At 35.8% G+C, this 16,521-nt stretch overlaps 1 protein-coding gene across 1 annotated transcript; it reads left to right on the top strand.

The window, feature by feature from the left end:
- The first annotated feature begins 7,655 nt into the window (after positions 1 to 7,655).
- On the top strand, positions 7,656 to 14,099 carry LOC123321005. The gene is made up of 2 exons (XM_044908505.1): positions 7,656 to 11,310; positions 14,062 to 14,099. Exons 1-2 carry the CDS (start codon positions 7,656 to 7,658, stop codon positions 14,097 to 14,099), a joined length of 3,693 nt encoding a protein of 1,230 aa, XP_044764440.1.
- The last annotated feature ends 2,422 nt before the right edge of the window (positions 14,100 to 16,521 follow it).

The raw sequence follows: 16,521 nt of genomic DNA, 5'->3' as shown, positions 1-16,521 counted from the left end.
GTATAATGACGTCAAGACCACATAATCGAAATCGACTTACATTTTGCATATTCAGTACATTTTTCTTTACTTGCAAAATTGCTGCAGTTGGATTAGGGAATGTTAGATATTAAAAAAAAATATTGCATTCCTTTGTCTCACCTGGCCGACTTACACATGAAATAACAATTATGAAATAGAGAATGATCTAAATAATTTCGAATGGAAATATTTGGTTGAATTGAGTTTATGAATTTTTGATATATCTAATTTTGGGTATTTATTGTACGTTTCGTACACAAAGACTCACCCTGTATATTGTTTCAGGATCGCACATTGAAACCGCACTACCCTTGGAAATGCCGGGATAGAATTTATTTGGAGATTTCGGTTATATTCTATATTACCTCTACAGGATATCAAAATTAGTCGTAATTAGAAAATGAAAGAGGAAAAATTATAGAAATTCATATTCATACTCACATATCCGTCGCAACTCGCAATAGAAAAATTCCAATAGTAATCACAAACTGAACCGAAAAGCTATATAGTCACTGTTTCATAATGTCAATGTCTCGATAGAACACTTCAAACTGATCCCAACATTTTACGAAGTAACTTCCATAAAAGTTTCAGACATGCGCAATGCCTAAGAAGAAATGACGTGATAATTTGGTCCACTATCAGGTTCATGTGTCGATGAAATCTTAATAACGCGCTTATTCAAACTCATAATCGGAGCGGTCATCCATGTACCGAAGAAAGAAAACCGATTAAATTGAAGATGCCTAAAACTCTGCCGAACTCTTTCCATGAACAAACTAGAACTACCCTGAAAATTCCAAAGGCGCATAGTAAATGTCGACATTAAAAATTTATCTGAAAAAGCTGTATATACCTAAAACTAGTTAATTAGGACTTTATGGGCTATTGCCATCATTCTGATCAATTACCGCGTTCGGCAATTACCTCAGACATTTCGGATTGGTATGAATCGTTCGTTTACTGTATCCAGATGCAGGATAAACGTTCTATTGAACAAAGGATTCCTATGATAACCTATGATCTGTTGTCACGTGACTAAAATATTCGTCCGCTCTCGGATGGTATTGCCGAACGCGGTAAATGAATCCTAGTACAAATTTTCCCTACCTTTTTTTTTCAACAATATTCGACATGTTTTTATTGCTCACAGTGCTCACTATCCATGCTATTCATTTTTTCCGGCAATTTTTGACAGGAATAAAATTGAATATTGATTTTGTCCGTCATGCGGGAGCCAAAAATAAAACATATTCGTCTCATGCAATAAAAAAGTTAGATTAATATATTTTTTAAAACTATGTCATTACAGTTATTAAGAATGAGTTTTTTATTCTCATCACATATGTGGAATCGGTACCACTTCAAAGTATTATTTCTCTGAAGTCATCGAAATATACCGCCCCTAGAATGGAAAATATATTTTCTGAGCAATTCTTCAGTATATACCTGCTTATTTCTTTTATTTATAATATTTCTCTCAAATCCTAACAGATAAATGTAGATAAGAAATATATAATCAAACTTCCTTTTAAAATATTTTTCGACAGCCATAAATGAAGAATGTTGTCTACATTAGAATACAAATATGACAGCAATGAATGAAAAATTGTCCGAAGATAAGAGTAGCAGGTAGAAAACACACCCTTTCGGAATCACGAATATGGCTAAGTTTCTAAGGAAAATTAAGAATTCCGAGAAGTATTTGAGAATCAATTTTACTTGAATGCATAGAACACTTATGCGGTCATACCTAGATCGAGAAACTCTATATAACACTAAAAGTAGTTGACAAAGCGAGGTAGCTTATTTTTGAAAGAAAGGATTAGAGAAAATAATGAACCTAATGATTGGTATTTGATTATTGAATAAGTAATACTGAATTTTTGGCGGTTTTCATTGAGAAAATCGTTTGCTTTTCTCAGAGTTTCATGTGAAGAGTTACAAGCTTTCGAGTGGTACACAGTTTTCTGAACATTGTAAACATATTCACTCTGAAATCGGCAATGTTCTATGGTACCACGTTCGGAAATACTTTGTTTACCAAACATTCTAGATAAAGAAAAGACTGAACCCTTATATCCTAGCTGGAGATGGTATCTTCAAAAATTTTTGTGATTTGAAAAGCTTTTTTCTCGTGATGATATCTATTGTTATAAATAATTGTGTTCTGAATTTCTGCTGCATTTTCATGAAACAATTAGAAAACTTGATTTTTCGATCTGTCATTTTTGACTAAAACGTGGTGCATCCTAGAGGTAGGTAGAAAACAAGGGAGCAACTGTACCTTGTTGCTGAAGACGAGTTGTCCAACGTAATGAGGCGTGCCTTCTCGTCAAATCTCGTTCGAATATCTCAAGTCGTTTCGAAAATATCGCAAAATTAGTTAAGACACTTGTGTTATTATTCAATACTTTCCTTCGCCATATGCTTTATAATACAATTTATTTCCATCCTAATTCGAAAACGGAGAATTGAATTCGTCCCATTTTCAAGATGTACGCTCAGATAAACTAGAACTAGAATTCTTAGGGGATAATATCTTTTGTAGGGAATAGTATCTGTTCTTTTCATTATATCATCCTTTACATACTTGTATGTCTTGAAGGAGTAATGAAATTTTATTCTATTATGGTCATAATGAGAAAACTGGAAGACGTGGTTAATATCATCAGATAAATGAAACACTATATTCCGAAATTCATTTAATCCAAAAACAGTTTGTGAGATAGCACTAAAAATAACTTTTCTTATGGTTTTTCAACAGCCTGTATCTTTTAAACCGAGCCAATTTGGAAAAATGGTAGAGGAAAAAATGTTTACTTTGATCTCAAGAATCTACTGTTGAAATATTTGTACGAGTCAAATTGTTGGGGTGGAATCTCAATTGTACCTCAAGTTCTAAGAGTTCTGGGTTGGTGAAAACTTAGGGACTCGAGGATTGAGATTGATAATGCGGATCACTTGATAATGAACGTTTATTTCCTAATCTAACAAACTGTATATAGTCAAATTGTATAATGACGTCAAGACCACAAAATCGAAATCAACTTCCATTTTGCATATTCAGTACATTTTTCTTTACTTGCAAAATTGCTGCAGTTGGATTAAGAAATGTTAGATATTAAAATAAACTATTGCAATCCTTTGTCTCACCGGGCCGACTTACACAGGAAATTACAATTATGAAAAAGAGAAAGATCTAAATAATTTCGAATGGAAATATTTGGTTGAATTGAGTTTATGAATTTTTGATATATTTAATTTTGGGTGTTTATTGTACGTTTCGTACACAAAGACTCACCCTGTGTGTTGTTTCAGGATTGCACATTGAAACCGCGCTTCCCTTGGAAATGCCGGGAAAGAATTTATTTGGAGATTTCGGTTATATTCTATATTACCTCTACAGGATATTGAAAATTAGTCGCAATTAGAAAATGAAAGAGGAAAAATTATAGAAATTCATATTCTCAAAGACTCACTCTGTATGTTGTTTCAGGATTGCACATTGAAACCGCGCTTCCCTTGGAAATGCCGGGATAGAATTTTATTGGAGATTTCGGTTATATTCTATATTAACTATTCAGGATATTAAAATTAGTCGTAATTAGAAAATGAAAGAGGAAAAATTATAGAAATTCATATTCATACTCACATATCCGTCGCAACTCGCAATAGAAAAATTCCAGTAGTAATCACAAACTGAACCGAAAAGCTATAAAGTCACTGTTTTATAATGTCAATGTCTCGATAGAACACTTCAAACTGATCCCGACATTTTAAGAAGTAACTTCCATAGAAGTTTCAGACATGCGCAATGCCTAAGAAGACATGACGTGATAATTACGCCATTTTGTTTTGTTCAATTTGCAACTGCTTAATGTACTGAAAGCTATTATTAGAGTCAACATGGAAAATTATGATATTCGTTGAGGTTTCTTGAACTGTGACTAGGAGTAAGATACATAAAATGTGTTTGATTCAAAAAATTTATATCTTTATGTTAGATATTATAATCCATTGTAATCTTACATTACTAATTAAGTATTTGTTACTGTGTAGTTATATAAGGAATTCAATTTATTCTTTATTTTATATGAGAATATAAATAATTATACCTACCTACATATATGTAATTATATAATAACTTTGAAATTCCTTGCAATGGATCGATTTAATCTATTTGATCTAAAGGACAGTTTTGTGTCCATGGATCTCTGAATAACTTTTTGAATATAAATATTTTCATTTGAAAGCTAACGTGTGGAATAGGATATGATATGTATGTGATTGGGAATTCAAAACAAGCGATACGCCCCCTGGTGTCAATTTTTGTAAATAAAAAGTTAATGCACTTATGTTTGTATACATCGAGAAACGGAAAATATTTTGGTGTTTCAATGAGATCTTTCATAAGAAATATGTCTTAATCAGTTGAAAATATATTTATCTATTTCGTGATAATGGGAAAAGCTTCGTGAAGTTTTCATAATTTGTATCCTTCGAGCAAATCTTCGATAACGAATTTCTTGTGAAGATGTCAGTTTTCATCATTTTCCACGATGAAATGAACTTTTGGTCAATGTTTAAGGACATATGTAACTCGGCTTTTTATAGCATGATGAAGCTTTTGTACATTGTACATTTCAAATCAGTTACGAAGAATAGGAGGTGAATTGAATAACCTGGATAAAAAACTTCAAAATTAAAGGATTTACATAAAAAACAAATCTGTTACCCTCAGACAGGAATTTTTTCATCTAGAAAGTGGATATACATATGAATTTCCATAACATTCACACAATATTCATTCAGAAAATCATTTCTGATTCCCAGTTCAACTTGGACAAGTTTCCTTAGCATCAATGTTGCAATTTTAGCCATTGTATATAATGGAGAAGGTAACATACTCGGAATTTTTTTACTTCATGACATTTATTGACCTAAAATTGATAATAATTAACACACTTGAATCCAGTCTCGAAAACCAATCCTCAAAATTGAGATAAAACAACTACCAACTGAAAAAAAAGATTTATTGGACGAAAATCTCAAAATCCCCTTCAAAAATGACAATAAGGTAGGTACTGCATTAACTTTTTATTTCGAACTGTTAGTAATGTCGGAGCGGTCACTACTCCAGGTACCGGATTCACTCATCGCTGCTTCGCCTTTTCCCATAAGACTTTTCTTGAGATTACTGCTTTCAACAATACAATTCAGATGAGAGTGTGAATTAGAACTTGGTTCAAAGATATTGTTCCGAAAAGTAATGACAAATTTCGATTTCATCTGTCGAGCGTTTTCTGAGATGCCCAACTAATTTATAGAGAGAAAAAATTGAAGATGCCTATAACTCTACCGAACTCTTTCCATGAACAAACAAGAACTGCCCTGAAAATTCCAAGCGCGCATAGTAAATGGTAAATGTCGACATTCAAAATGTATCTGGTAAAGCTGTATATACCTGAAAGTAGGTAGGTAGGACTTTATGGGCTATTTCCATAATTCTGTTCAATGAATCCTATTACTAATTCTTCACACAAATACATCATCATTACACTTGTACGGACAAACAGACAGTTTTTTGTAAGGTTCTTATCTCTGTTTTTTCATGTATCATACGAAGATATGTATGGTACCCCATTGACATTTTTCCGGTTTATTCGAAGACTTAACAATGAATCTTATCTACTAACTCTAACTCTATCATGTTCCTACATCCTTGAATAGACTAATTAGGCCGGATAAGCAGTTGGCGGTCAGTGCTACTTACCTTCTTTACACTGAGAGAAACGTTTATTTACATACAAATTCATAGTTTGTTAAAACCATATAAATTGAGTGATAATAACCATTATTTATTATGAATGAAATTTATCGAATACAAAAGCTTAAAATAAAATTAACAGCTTAAATACAAATATCAATGAAGTTACAATCGCATTTTCATATGACAAAAAAAAATATATTTTAGTAGAAGATACATGTTTCGGCGCATCTTGGTATGTTCACCTCAAATATAACAATTTATTAACACGAAGAAGTATCTTATTTCATTCGATCTTATATAGTTCGAAAATATCTGAGTTTTATGTGCAACTTCCAACTAATAAATATTTGTTGCATAAAAGTAATGAAATACAAGCATATCTTCCTAGTGCAAATTACGTTAACCAAGCTTGTCTTTGATCGGCTGATTTGTTGTTCTGCTTTATCCTGCAGGCCTGCATCCTTCGTGCATCAGCTTCACGCGATCTATTTCTTTTAACGTTTGTGGTGTTTTCTCTTGCCGCTTGGCCATTGGATATCGATTTATATTATTCTGCTCTTTCATTCAGTTCCTCATGTATCGGTAAAAAAGTAGGTAATCTACTCGTTTTTCGGATGTTATAATCGGCATTATAACATCACTACAACAGGAAATTTGGAATTTGATGGATTATCGATGTATTAAAAGATAGGTTCCGTAATTATTTTGTTTCTTCTTTATGGAGCCTGTTGTAACAATGAAATGAACTGACGAGTTAATATTCTAAATCTATTTAATCTAGAAACAAATATTTTCAAGAATTAAAGCAGTCTAATAGACTTTCGATTCAGCGAACAGCTGTTCTATTTTTGAGTGTGTTCTCATAGTCTTGATGTGTTTTATATTGAATATTGTTTAAACTCCAATCTAGTTTTGAATGGAACAGCTGATGTTATAATTATATATTTTTTTATTCCTTATTCCTGAACACAATAATTACATAGTTGATTCCTTGAAATTATCCCCTATTTTGCAATGCAGTTATTTACTGAAACGGAATTAAAATTCTCATTACCGAGGAAAGTAGTAGGTACAGTTGATGTTCTGGCAAATTTTGTAATGAAAAGAACTTTCTTCAAACATTGATGCCAAAAATTATAGTGAAGGATTGGTGCTGATTACCGATAACGAAAGAAATTTCGCTTTAGTAGTATATTTTTGAAAGAATCAAAATTAAATCAACAACCTTTCATCAAACTTCCTCCTCCCGTTTCTCAATGGCCAATTACACTTCACCTTGCACTTGCACTTAGATTTATATCCAAATAGTCGACAAAGTTTCATGAACCGTGTTCGCGCCACAGCGCTACCGTGATGAGCTGGACCTGCCATCTACCGCATCATTTGCTTTCTTAGAGCTATGTAACATCCACGCGGAAGGAATCTTCCCTTTACTTTAGTCTTAGTCATTTACGAACTTAATCACGAGTCAGTGTTTACATTTACTACATATACATTCACTCACTTACTCTCTCGATGTTAAAGAGCAAGTCCAGATTGTAAAAAGCGTTCAGTTCGAAAAACAATAAAGTTACCCTTTAAGTGAAAAGAGTTGTTTTGTTTTTCATCAAGTTAATACAGTCCACGAACACCAACATGGTCCATTCGAGCCAACGGATGTGAAAAAGAAGTGAATAAAAGAGGAGAAAAGCTGGAAATCAGATTGCATTCGGCACCAAGAGGTAGTTGGTGAGTCCGTTCCTGTTTTTCCATTTATCCAGATCTTGTTATTCCCTTTTCACCTGTCGAGTTTTTAAAATAGTCGAAATAGTCGTTTTGTTTCTCAATTATTATTATAGCTCTGCTTGGCGTAGTGTTGAAAATGACCGATTCGTTAACTAGAAAGCGAGGGTCGCTAAAGAGCTCCCTAACAAATTTTGTTAAACACGTAGATAGTAAGAAAGACCTAGATAAACTGAGTGAAACCGACCTGATCCAGCTAGAAGAAAGATTAGATCGCGTGAAAATAGTATTTGATGAGTTCGAGGAGGTGCAAAACCATATAGAATTGGCAGCCTCCGAAGAAGCTCTCCAGAAGGAATATGAAATTAGGGCCACCTTCGAAGACACGTATTACGATTACCGGTCTATTGCCAAGTCCCTGTTAGCAAGTAAAGTAATTGTGGACTTCAACAGTCAAATCTCTTCAAGAAATTCCGCAGTGTCAGAGACAGGTAGTCCTACCAGTATTTTAAGTGGAGTTAAATTGCCAGTTATTGCCCTTCCCAAGTTCCAGGGAAAATATGAAAATTGGTTAGAGTTCAGAGAAACTTTCGAGTCTTTAGTTCATAGCAATGAGTCTCTGAGTTCGATTCAGAAGTATCATTACCTTAGAGCCTCCCTAGAGGGAAGTGCAGCCCTTGTAATCAAAGCAGTTGAATTCACAAGTGCAGGTTACACAGTAGCTTGGCAAGTTTTATGCGATAGATATAATAATACTAGATTATTAGTTCATAATCATATCAAATTAATCTTCGGTTTAGAGTCTATAACAAAGGAAAGTTCTTACAAGTTGCGTAAATTAGTCGATGATCTGTCCAAGCATTTGCGCTCACTAGAACAATTGGAACAGAACACAAAAAATTGGGACCCATTATTGATTTTTCTAGCAGCAAGCAAGTTAGATGCTAAAACACTTAGTGAATGGGAAAAGCATTCCTTATCGTGTGATAACCCGACGTTAGAAAATTTACAAACCTTTTTGCGCAACCGTGCAGATTTATTAGAAACCCTTGAATTTAAAAGCGGTTCCAGTAGGTACGTGGCAGATGAAAACAAAAGGAAAGATTTCCGACAAAGTTCCAAATCCCTAGTTTCCAATAATTCTACGGCTTTGTCATGTTTCTTCTGCAAAGATTCTCACTCGATTTATAAATGTGAATCATTTTTAGGTTTGTCATTGGAAAAAAGAATAGAGTTTGTTAAACAGGCCAATCTCTGTAATATTTGTCTACTGAATAACCATTCGAGCAAAAAATGTAGGTCCGGTCCTTGTAAAAAATGCAAAGCTTGGCATAACACTCTTTTACATCCTGAAAATGAATACACAGCGGTTACCAAAGAAAGCGTCTCAAGTTCGAATAACGTAAACTCTTTAGCCAGTGGCGTAGACGTCCTCAATAATTACACAGTGTTATTGTCTACAGCAAAGGTTATAGTTTTTGACGAGTCCAATCAGCCCGTTTCGGTACGTGCACTGTTAGACTCTGGATCGCAATCAAGTTTCATCACGGATAGTTTGCGTCAGCGTTTGGGTATATCAACAAGCAACGCAAGCTTAAACGTTCTAGGTATCTCAGGCAATATTTCAAAAATCAAAGAGAAATGCGTAGTAGATCTAAACTCTAGGTATGGTAAGTTTAAAGCGAGTGTTAACTGTTTCGTTCTTTCTAATATCACCAGTATGACTCCAGCGTGGGGGTTTGATGTTAGTTCGTTAAAAATTCCTAGTGATCTGCAACTGGCGGATCCCGAATTCAATAAGCCCGCTCCCATCGATATGCTTATCGGAGCAGAGTTGTTCTGGGAAATCATCAAGCCTAATAAAATTTCGTGCGGTAGGAACAAGACAGTATTACAGGACACGGTATTTGGTTGGATCGTCTCCGGTCGCGTTAGTAATGATAACAACGTTCGCAACACTTCATGTCACCTGAGCACAAATCAAGAGTTATGTAGAATACTGTCGAAGTTTTGGGAAACCGAAGAGTGCTCTGTTGTCAAGCCTTGGTCACGCGAAGAAATTGAATGCGAAACAATCTTTGAACAAACCACTCGTAGAGACTCTTCTGGGCGTTTCATAGTCACTCTTCCACTAAAGCAACATCCTAGCTGTTTAGGCGAATCACGTAGTCAAGCACAGAAGTTATTCCATAGTACCGAACGAAAACTAAGCAAAAACGAATCGCTTAAAATTCTCTATACAAATTTCCTCTCGGAGTACATAGACCTCAATCATATGAGTTTAGCTGAAGAGCAGATAAACGATGATGTATGCGAATATTTCATGCCGCATCACGGAGTTTTACGGGAAAACAGCAAGACTACACGTTTAAGAGTAGTTTTCAATGCGTCATTTCCTACCAGTAACGGAATCTCTCTTAACAATATCCAGTATATCGGTCCAATTTTGCAAGAAGACTTGTTGTCAATCATCTTGAGATTTAGACAGCACAAGTACGTTATTTCAGCAGATTGCGCTAAGATGTACCGACAAGTGCTCATCGAACCTAATCAGCGAAACCTTCAAAAAATATTATGGCGTGATAGTCCCGACCAGCCGCTGAAATCATATACGCTAAACACGGTAACCTATGGTCAGGCATGTGCGAGTTACTTAGCAATTCGTTGCCTTTTCGAACTAGCAAAAGTGTGTCAAGACAGCCAGCCATACATTGCGGAAATCATTCGCCGAGATTTCTATGTAGACGATTTGCTTACAGGCGCTGATACTATTGAGCATGCGCAGAGCATTTGCGCTGAAGTTTCATCTGTTTTACTAAGCGGGTGCTTTGAATTAAGAAAGTGGTATTCCAATGAACCAGAAGTTCTAGCTAATATAGATAACAAGGATTCTCCTTGCGGGATCATAGAGTTCGGTCCTGGGGAAAACGCGAAAACGTTAGGATTAACTTGGTCGTGTCTCAATGATAAGCTATTGTACACGTTAGAGAATCTCGATGTCGGTAGTAGATGCACCAAGAGGCTCATTTTATCCGTAAATGCTAAAATATTCGACCCCTTGGGATTAGTCAGTCCGTCAATCATCATCACCAAAATTCTGATGCAAAGTTTATGGCTCGAGAAGTTAGGATGGGATGATGCGTTGCCCAGACATCTAGCCGATAGATGGTTCAGATTTTTAAACGATCTGCCGAATTTAGAGAAAATTTCAATATCACGACGAGTAGTTTGCGACAACCCTCAACGTATCGAGTTGCATGGATATTGCGATGCAAGCGAGCGTGCGTTCGGTGCATGCTTGTACGTAAGAAGCATCGACGTCGAGGGTAAGATACATGTCCATTTGTTGACTGCTAAAAGCAAGGTGGCACCTATTAAAACAATAAGTGTGCCATGTTTAGAGTTATGCGGCGCACAAGTTCTTTCTCGATTAGCGGACAAAGTTAAAAAATCAATGACACTCAAGTTTGACGAATGTTTTTTATGGAGCGACTCACAAATCGTTCTTGCTTGGATAAGCGCGAGTCCCAGTTCGTTAAAGGTTTTCGTCGCCAATAGAGTTGCGGAAATTCAGGGTTTAACTGCTAATTGCGAGTGGCGTTATGTACCTACGCGCGACAATCCCGCAGACTTAGTATCGAGAGGGCTCTATCCAAGCGAGTTGTTGGAATCACAACTTTGGTGGCGCGGACCGACCTGGTTGTGCCTAGAAAAAGGCAATTGGCCGAATCATACTTATGCAGTTGTCAACTTGCCGGAGCTAAGGCAGCAAACATGCGTCGCTATTAAAGAGTGTCAGGAAACCTTATTTCCTTTCGAGAGATTTTCAAGTTATACCCATTTGCTGAGAACGGTTGCTTACATGTTGCGATTTGCCAAAAACTGTAGAACGTTTCAGACTGAGCGAGTTTTCGGATGTTTGTCTAAACAAGAGCTGAATCGCGCTCGAACAATTTTATTGAGATTATCACAAATTCAATCCTTTCCCAGAGAAGTGTCTGATCTATCCCAACATCGAAAAATAAATGGCAAGAGCAAATTGTTAAGTTTGACTCCGTTTTCCGATTCTGCTGGCGTTATACGCGTCGGCGGCCGATTAGAATATTCCGATCTGAGTTTCAACAAAAAGCATCCTATAGTTTTGGATTGCGCACATCATTTAACCAAACTGTTGTTTTCTTATGAGCATCTTCGCCACCTACACGTGGGTCCTCATAGCTTGCTAGCCTTTATAAGGGAAGAGTTTTGGCCTATCGGCGGTAGAAATATGGCGCGCTCAATCGTGAGGAAATGCATACGGTGCGCAAGACACAGAGGAGAAACAGTTCAGCCCTTGATGGGAAATTTACCGCGAGAAAGAATCGTTCCATCTCCTCCATTTAGCTGCGTCGGTGTCGACTACGCAGGTCCCTTCATTATACGTCATGGTTTAAGTAGAGGTCGCGGCGGCAAATTGGAAAAGTGCTATATTGGATTATTTATCTGCTTTGCTACAAAGGCTGTGCATCTCGAATTAATTTCAAGTCTTTCAACGGAATCTTTTATGCAATCCTTAAGAAGATTTATTTCCAGGCGTGGAAAGCCCAAAAAGATAGTTTCTGACAACGGCAAAAATTTTGTAGGTGCCTTTCGTGAATTAGGCAAGTTTTTGTCTCAGAAAAAAGACGAATTGACTTCTTCCTCTACTTGTGAGGGCATTGATTGGCAGTTTATCCCCCCATATTCCCCTCACATGGGCGGTCTTTGGGAATCAAATGTGCGATGCGTAAAGTCACACCTGAAACATGTTTTGTCCAATACACACCTCACTTTTGAGGAGTTTAGTACTGTTTTATGTCAGATTGAGGCTATTTTGAATTCTCGACCTCTTTGTCAACTCTCCCCTGATCCAAATGACCTCAGTTCCCTCACTCCGGCTCACTTCCTCATTGGCAGAACGCTGATAGCTGCACCAGAAGAAAATGTCACTGACACAAAGATGAACCGTCTTTCAAGATTCCAGTTAATGCAGAAGATCTGTCAGGATTTTTGGAGAAGATGGGAGCGAAACTATATCGTAGAACTTCAATCCAGACAAAAGTGGAAAAGCGAGCATGGTCAATTGCTCGAAAATCAAATGGTAGTAATCAAGGACGAGCAATCCCCACCCACTGAATGGCGTCTTGGACGAGTCATAGCATTACACAAAGGTCAAGATGGCGTAGCTCGCAGTGCCTCAATCCGAACAAGTGCAGGAGTTCTAAAACGGAATTTCCAGAAGATTTGTCCTCTTCCCGTTGAGATTTGAAAGCTTGGGCTTTGCAAAGGGGGCGGCATGTTCGCGCCACAGCGCTACCGTGATGAGCTGGACCTGCCATCTACCGCATCATTTGCTTTCTTAGAGCTATGTAACATCCACGCGGAAGGAATCTTCCCTTTACTTTAGTCTTAGTCATTTACGAACTTAATCACGAGTCAGTGTTTACATTTACTACATATACATTCACTCACTTACTCTCTCGATGTTAAAGAGCAAGTCCAGATTGTAAAAAGCGTTCAGTTCGAAAAACAATAAAGTTACCCTTTAAGTGAAAAGAGTTGTTTTGTTTTTCATAATCGTCAAGTTAATACAGTCCACGAACACCAACAAACCGTGACGGATGGTACTCGATTCTTGTAGAAAACTTGATTCAGATATAAGATATTTAACATCCTTCTGAAAATAACGTTTGGAGTGTTGGACTCTATGAAGGTATAGAGCAATACATAAAATGAGAAAATTCAAAGTCATTCAAACTTTCAGCTTCCACTATCACTATAAATGAGGTGAAAATTTTTTACCATCTGCGATAGATAATGAGAACAGAAACAAAGAAGAAACTTTATATTTAAGTCACAAACTTTAACATATAACGGATCTAAAATAAAGAGGAAGACATTGATTCGGTTTGAAAATAGTTGCGGAAGAAGTTTATGCGATTTGACCACACGAGAATAAGGAACACAAAATTCCACGATATTTGATATTGTTTCTCAGGTATATTACTCTTGTTGTTAAATGCACCGGAGGTAAAACCGTGAATTTTGTGGTCAATTTTGTAAACGGTTGGGGCTTACGGAGCAGCTGGAATTTGATAATGGAAGGGATGTTTTTATTATTCTATTTTTGAAATTGACCACAGCCTTGCTAAACTGAGTTGTGCCTTCGAGTCCATTTCACCTGGTGATAAGGCCGTGTTCTGTGTTTCGGTATATATTATCAGAATGCTATAGAGGACTGTACCCTGGACTGCCCATATTTTTTGGTCCAATAATAATAGTAAAAATAGGAAATAAAGATATGTCATGAATTCGAAAAAACGCCAAAAAATTGAATGCAAATAAATGCCAAAAAATTGCTTCTTTTGGAGAGGATGATTACCCACTGTTCAACCTAACTACTTCGAAATTTTTCGAAATTATGTACCTGACTACTCGAAAAGGCGAAACAGTCGGGGTGTACGATTCGCTAATAACATTCGTCTGTTACTAATGGTTTTTTTCTAATTTATGGCTCTCACGTATAGGTAGCAGTAGGATTGCAGGTGCTGGTAGAGATCGCTGAATGTTTGATGAGAAGTTTCAATCAAATATTCTTCGATTACATAATACATTGAAAAGAAATGTAGGATAGGCATGATGGGTGAAAAAAATTATCTCCATTACTTAGTAGATTCCACAAAGGCGAAATAGCCTAAAGATTTTAGGCTTTTTTTAGGTAAAGGATAGGTCTGCCTTTATTGCCTACCCTTACTAGCCATATTATGTGCTATCTCAGAAGAAATTTCACCTTTCTTGTGAAGTCAAATAAAACAACTCTGAAATTTCGTAAAATTTATTTTCAATAATTATACTTTTTCACTTTCATGGATGTTCGAACAGCACTATCAAAGAAATGTCGTAATTTTTCTCTTTCGTTCAGTTATGGTACATATTTTCTCTCGTAATTCTCCTTGGCCGATCGATTAATCAGTAGTGAAATAATGTGGGTTAAATTTTGGTTCATTATACAATATGTTTTAGGTACCCAAGTTCAGACGTTGTTTCACTTCATATTTCTCGTTTGCCTCTATTGCAAAGTCGGTTATTTGAAATCTTCTAGTTTATATGCAAACGTAAGAATCTACTTCGATTGTGTCAGTGACGTCCATACTTTTCTCATTTTCTTCTTTTCGATTCCAGGAATAATACTTTCTACTCACATTAGATATTTTCACCTTCACGGATCTTCGTTCACTTCCGTCATGAATTGATTAAAAATGTTTCCTCTTCTTATGAATCGTTAATGCCCGTTCATCGTAGGTTCCAAAATCACAAATGTTGCATCTGAGATAAGTCGTCATATGATTGGGACTATCCATTAAATGTTTTATCAATTCAGCTATCGAATTTAAGTGACGAAAACACCCTGGGCATCTCATAGCCAAATTATGATTCCTATTCTTATGTACCATCAGTGTACTGTAGCTAAGTGTTTTAAATTCACAAACCTCGCAGTAGAATTTTTTTTCTATTTTATTCCCCTTCTTGAAACAATGAGGTTTGGGTGTGATAACAATCCTGAAAAAGCAAAAATAAATAGTAAAATATTCACTCAGTGATTTTTGATTGAAGTGGCTACAAAATTCCAAGCACAATAAACTGTTTTATATTTATAATAAAATAAAAACCCATTTTGAGAGAAGACAAAATAATTTGATATGATATGATATGATGATTATGCGGAAATGTAAATTTTTGATAGATGTATACTCACTTTTCTTTGTTACCTTCTTTCTTCACCTCGATGTTCAAGTTCTCATCCGACTTGTACCTGTATTTTTTTTCTCGTCTCGGTTGAATTATCTTTTTCTGTGAGTTTCTTTTCCCATATGGTATCATGTGATCAGGATTTTTTCGAAAATGCTCCATGCTTGCATTTGGAGATGTCGTGCAAACACGGCAGATTGGACATTTGTACCAGCGGTATTTATGTATCACAAATATGTGATTCAGAAATATTCTCAAATCTGTCGTCGGAAATGAACAATCTGTGCAGGTAAATTTCTTACTCCTTCTGAAAGAGAATATAATAAGTTATGATGAACTATTCTCGTTCCTTTTAAAATCTCACGAAAGACCCGTAGTTCAGTTGATGTTTCAAAAAACAGTGCATTCGGAGAAACATTTAGGTGAGCTTACAAGTCTAAGGAATCATGGTGAAATGGTTGTGAATCCTTGTTTTCTAAATTGTCAATAAGTAGTCAATTCGATAATACCAAATAATTTTTATACATACATCTTGCGAAGTATTTTATGTTGTTTTGTTTCTAATGCTGGAATCAAAAGATTATTCTCACATCGGATTACAGAGCCGAACTGACTATTCGTCGCTATTCGTGTGCCTATGTGTTCAATGTTCAGTGTGCGCATATAAGGAATATTCAACAGGTTATTTGGAAGAAGTATTTTGTAGGGGCAATGATAAAGTGATATCTGATGATATATTGATTCAACTCACTTTAAAAACGCAACATGGATTCTCAATTCTTCCCCTTATATGTTGCTTGGACTCAATTTAGTTAAAGTTGTACAATACTTCCATTCGCCCTATACTTCACAACGCTATTTATTTCCATTATGACAGATACGATACAAAGCAAACTTTAAAGCTCATGTTCCCTATCGATTACGAAGTCTATTGCGAATGTAAATTTCATGCCAACTTCCGATCCAAAGTGTCACTCGGTAAGCGAAGCGATTACGAAAAATGCTATTCTTTAATTTCTCCAGATAATTCTAAGTATCTCACAAAAATGTACATCAATATGAGCAACCTATTTTCAACATGAACAATAACAATTGATTACAGTACAATTTAAAATATTTGAAATTTCTGAAAAATAATTATAAAAAATTATTATATTTACTTACATAGACGCCCTATTAGCAACAGAGGAATGGGGTGCTTTTTCTTTTCCGTTGATAGTAAAATTAACACGTTCATT

This window comes from Coccinella septempunctata, chromosome 9 (assembly GCF_907165205.1).
Source record: "Coccinella septempunctata chromosome 9, icCocSept1.1, whole genome shotgun sequence".
In the NCBI taxonomy this organism is placed as follows: Eukaryota; Metazoa; Arthropoda; class Insecta; order Coleoptera; family Coccinellidae; genus Coccinella; species Coccinella septempunctata.
The sequence above is the reverse complement of the archived record's forward strand: the minus strand, read 5'-3'. Positions and strand labels throughout refer to the sequence as shown.

Coding starts and splice junctions, on each gene's coding strand:
- LOC123321005 (XM_044908505.1), top strand. CDS start 7,656: ATGACCGATTCGTTAACTAGAAAGCGAGGGTCGCTAAAGAGCTCCCTA. Junction 11,311..14,061: donor ATGCGTCGCTATTAAAGAGT/GTCAGGAAACCT, acceptor TCTCACGTATAG/GTAGCAGTAGGATTGCAGGT.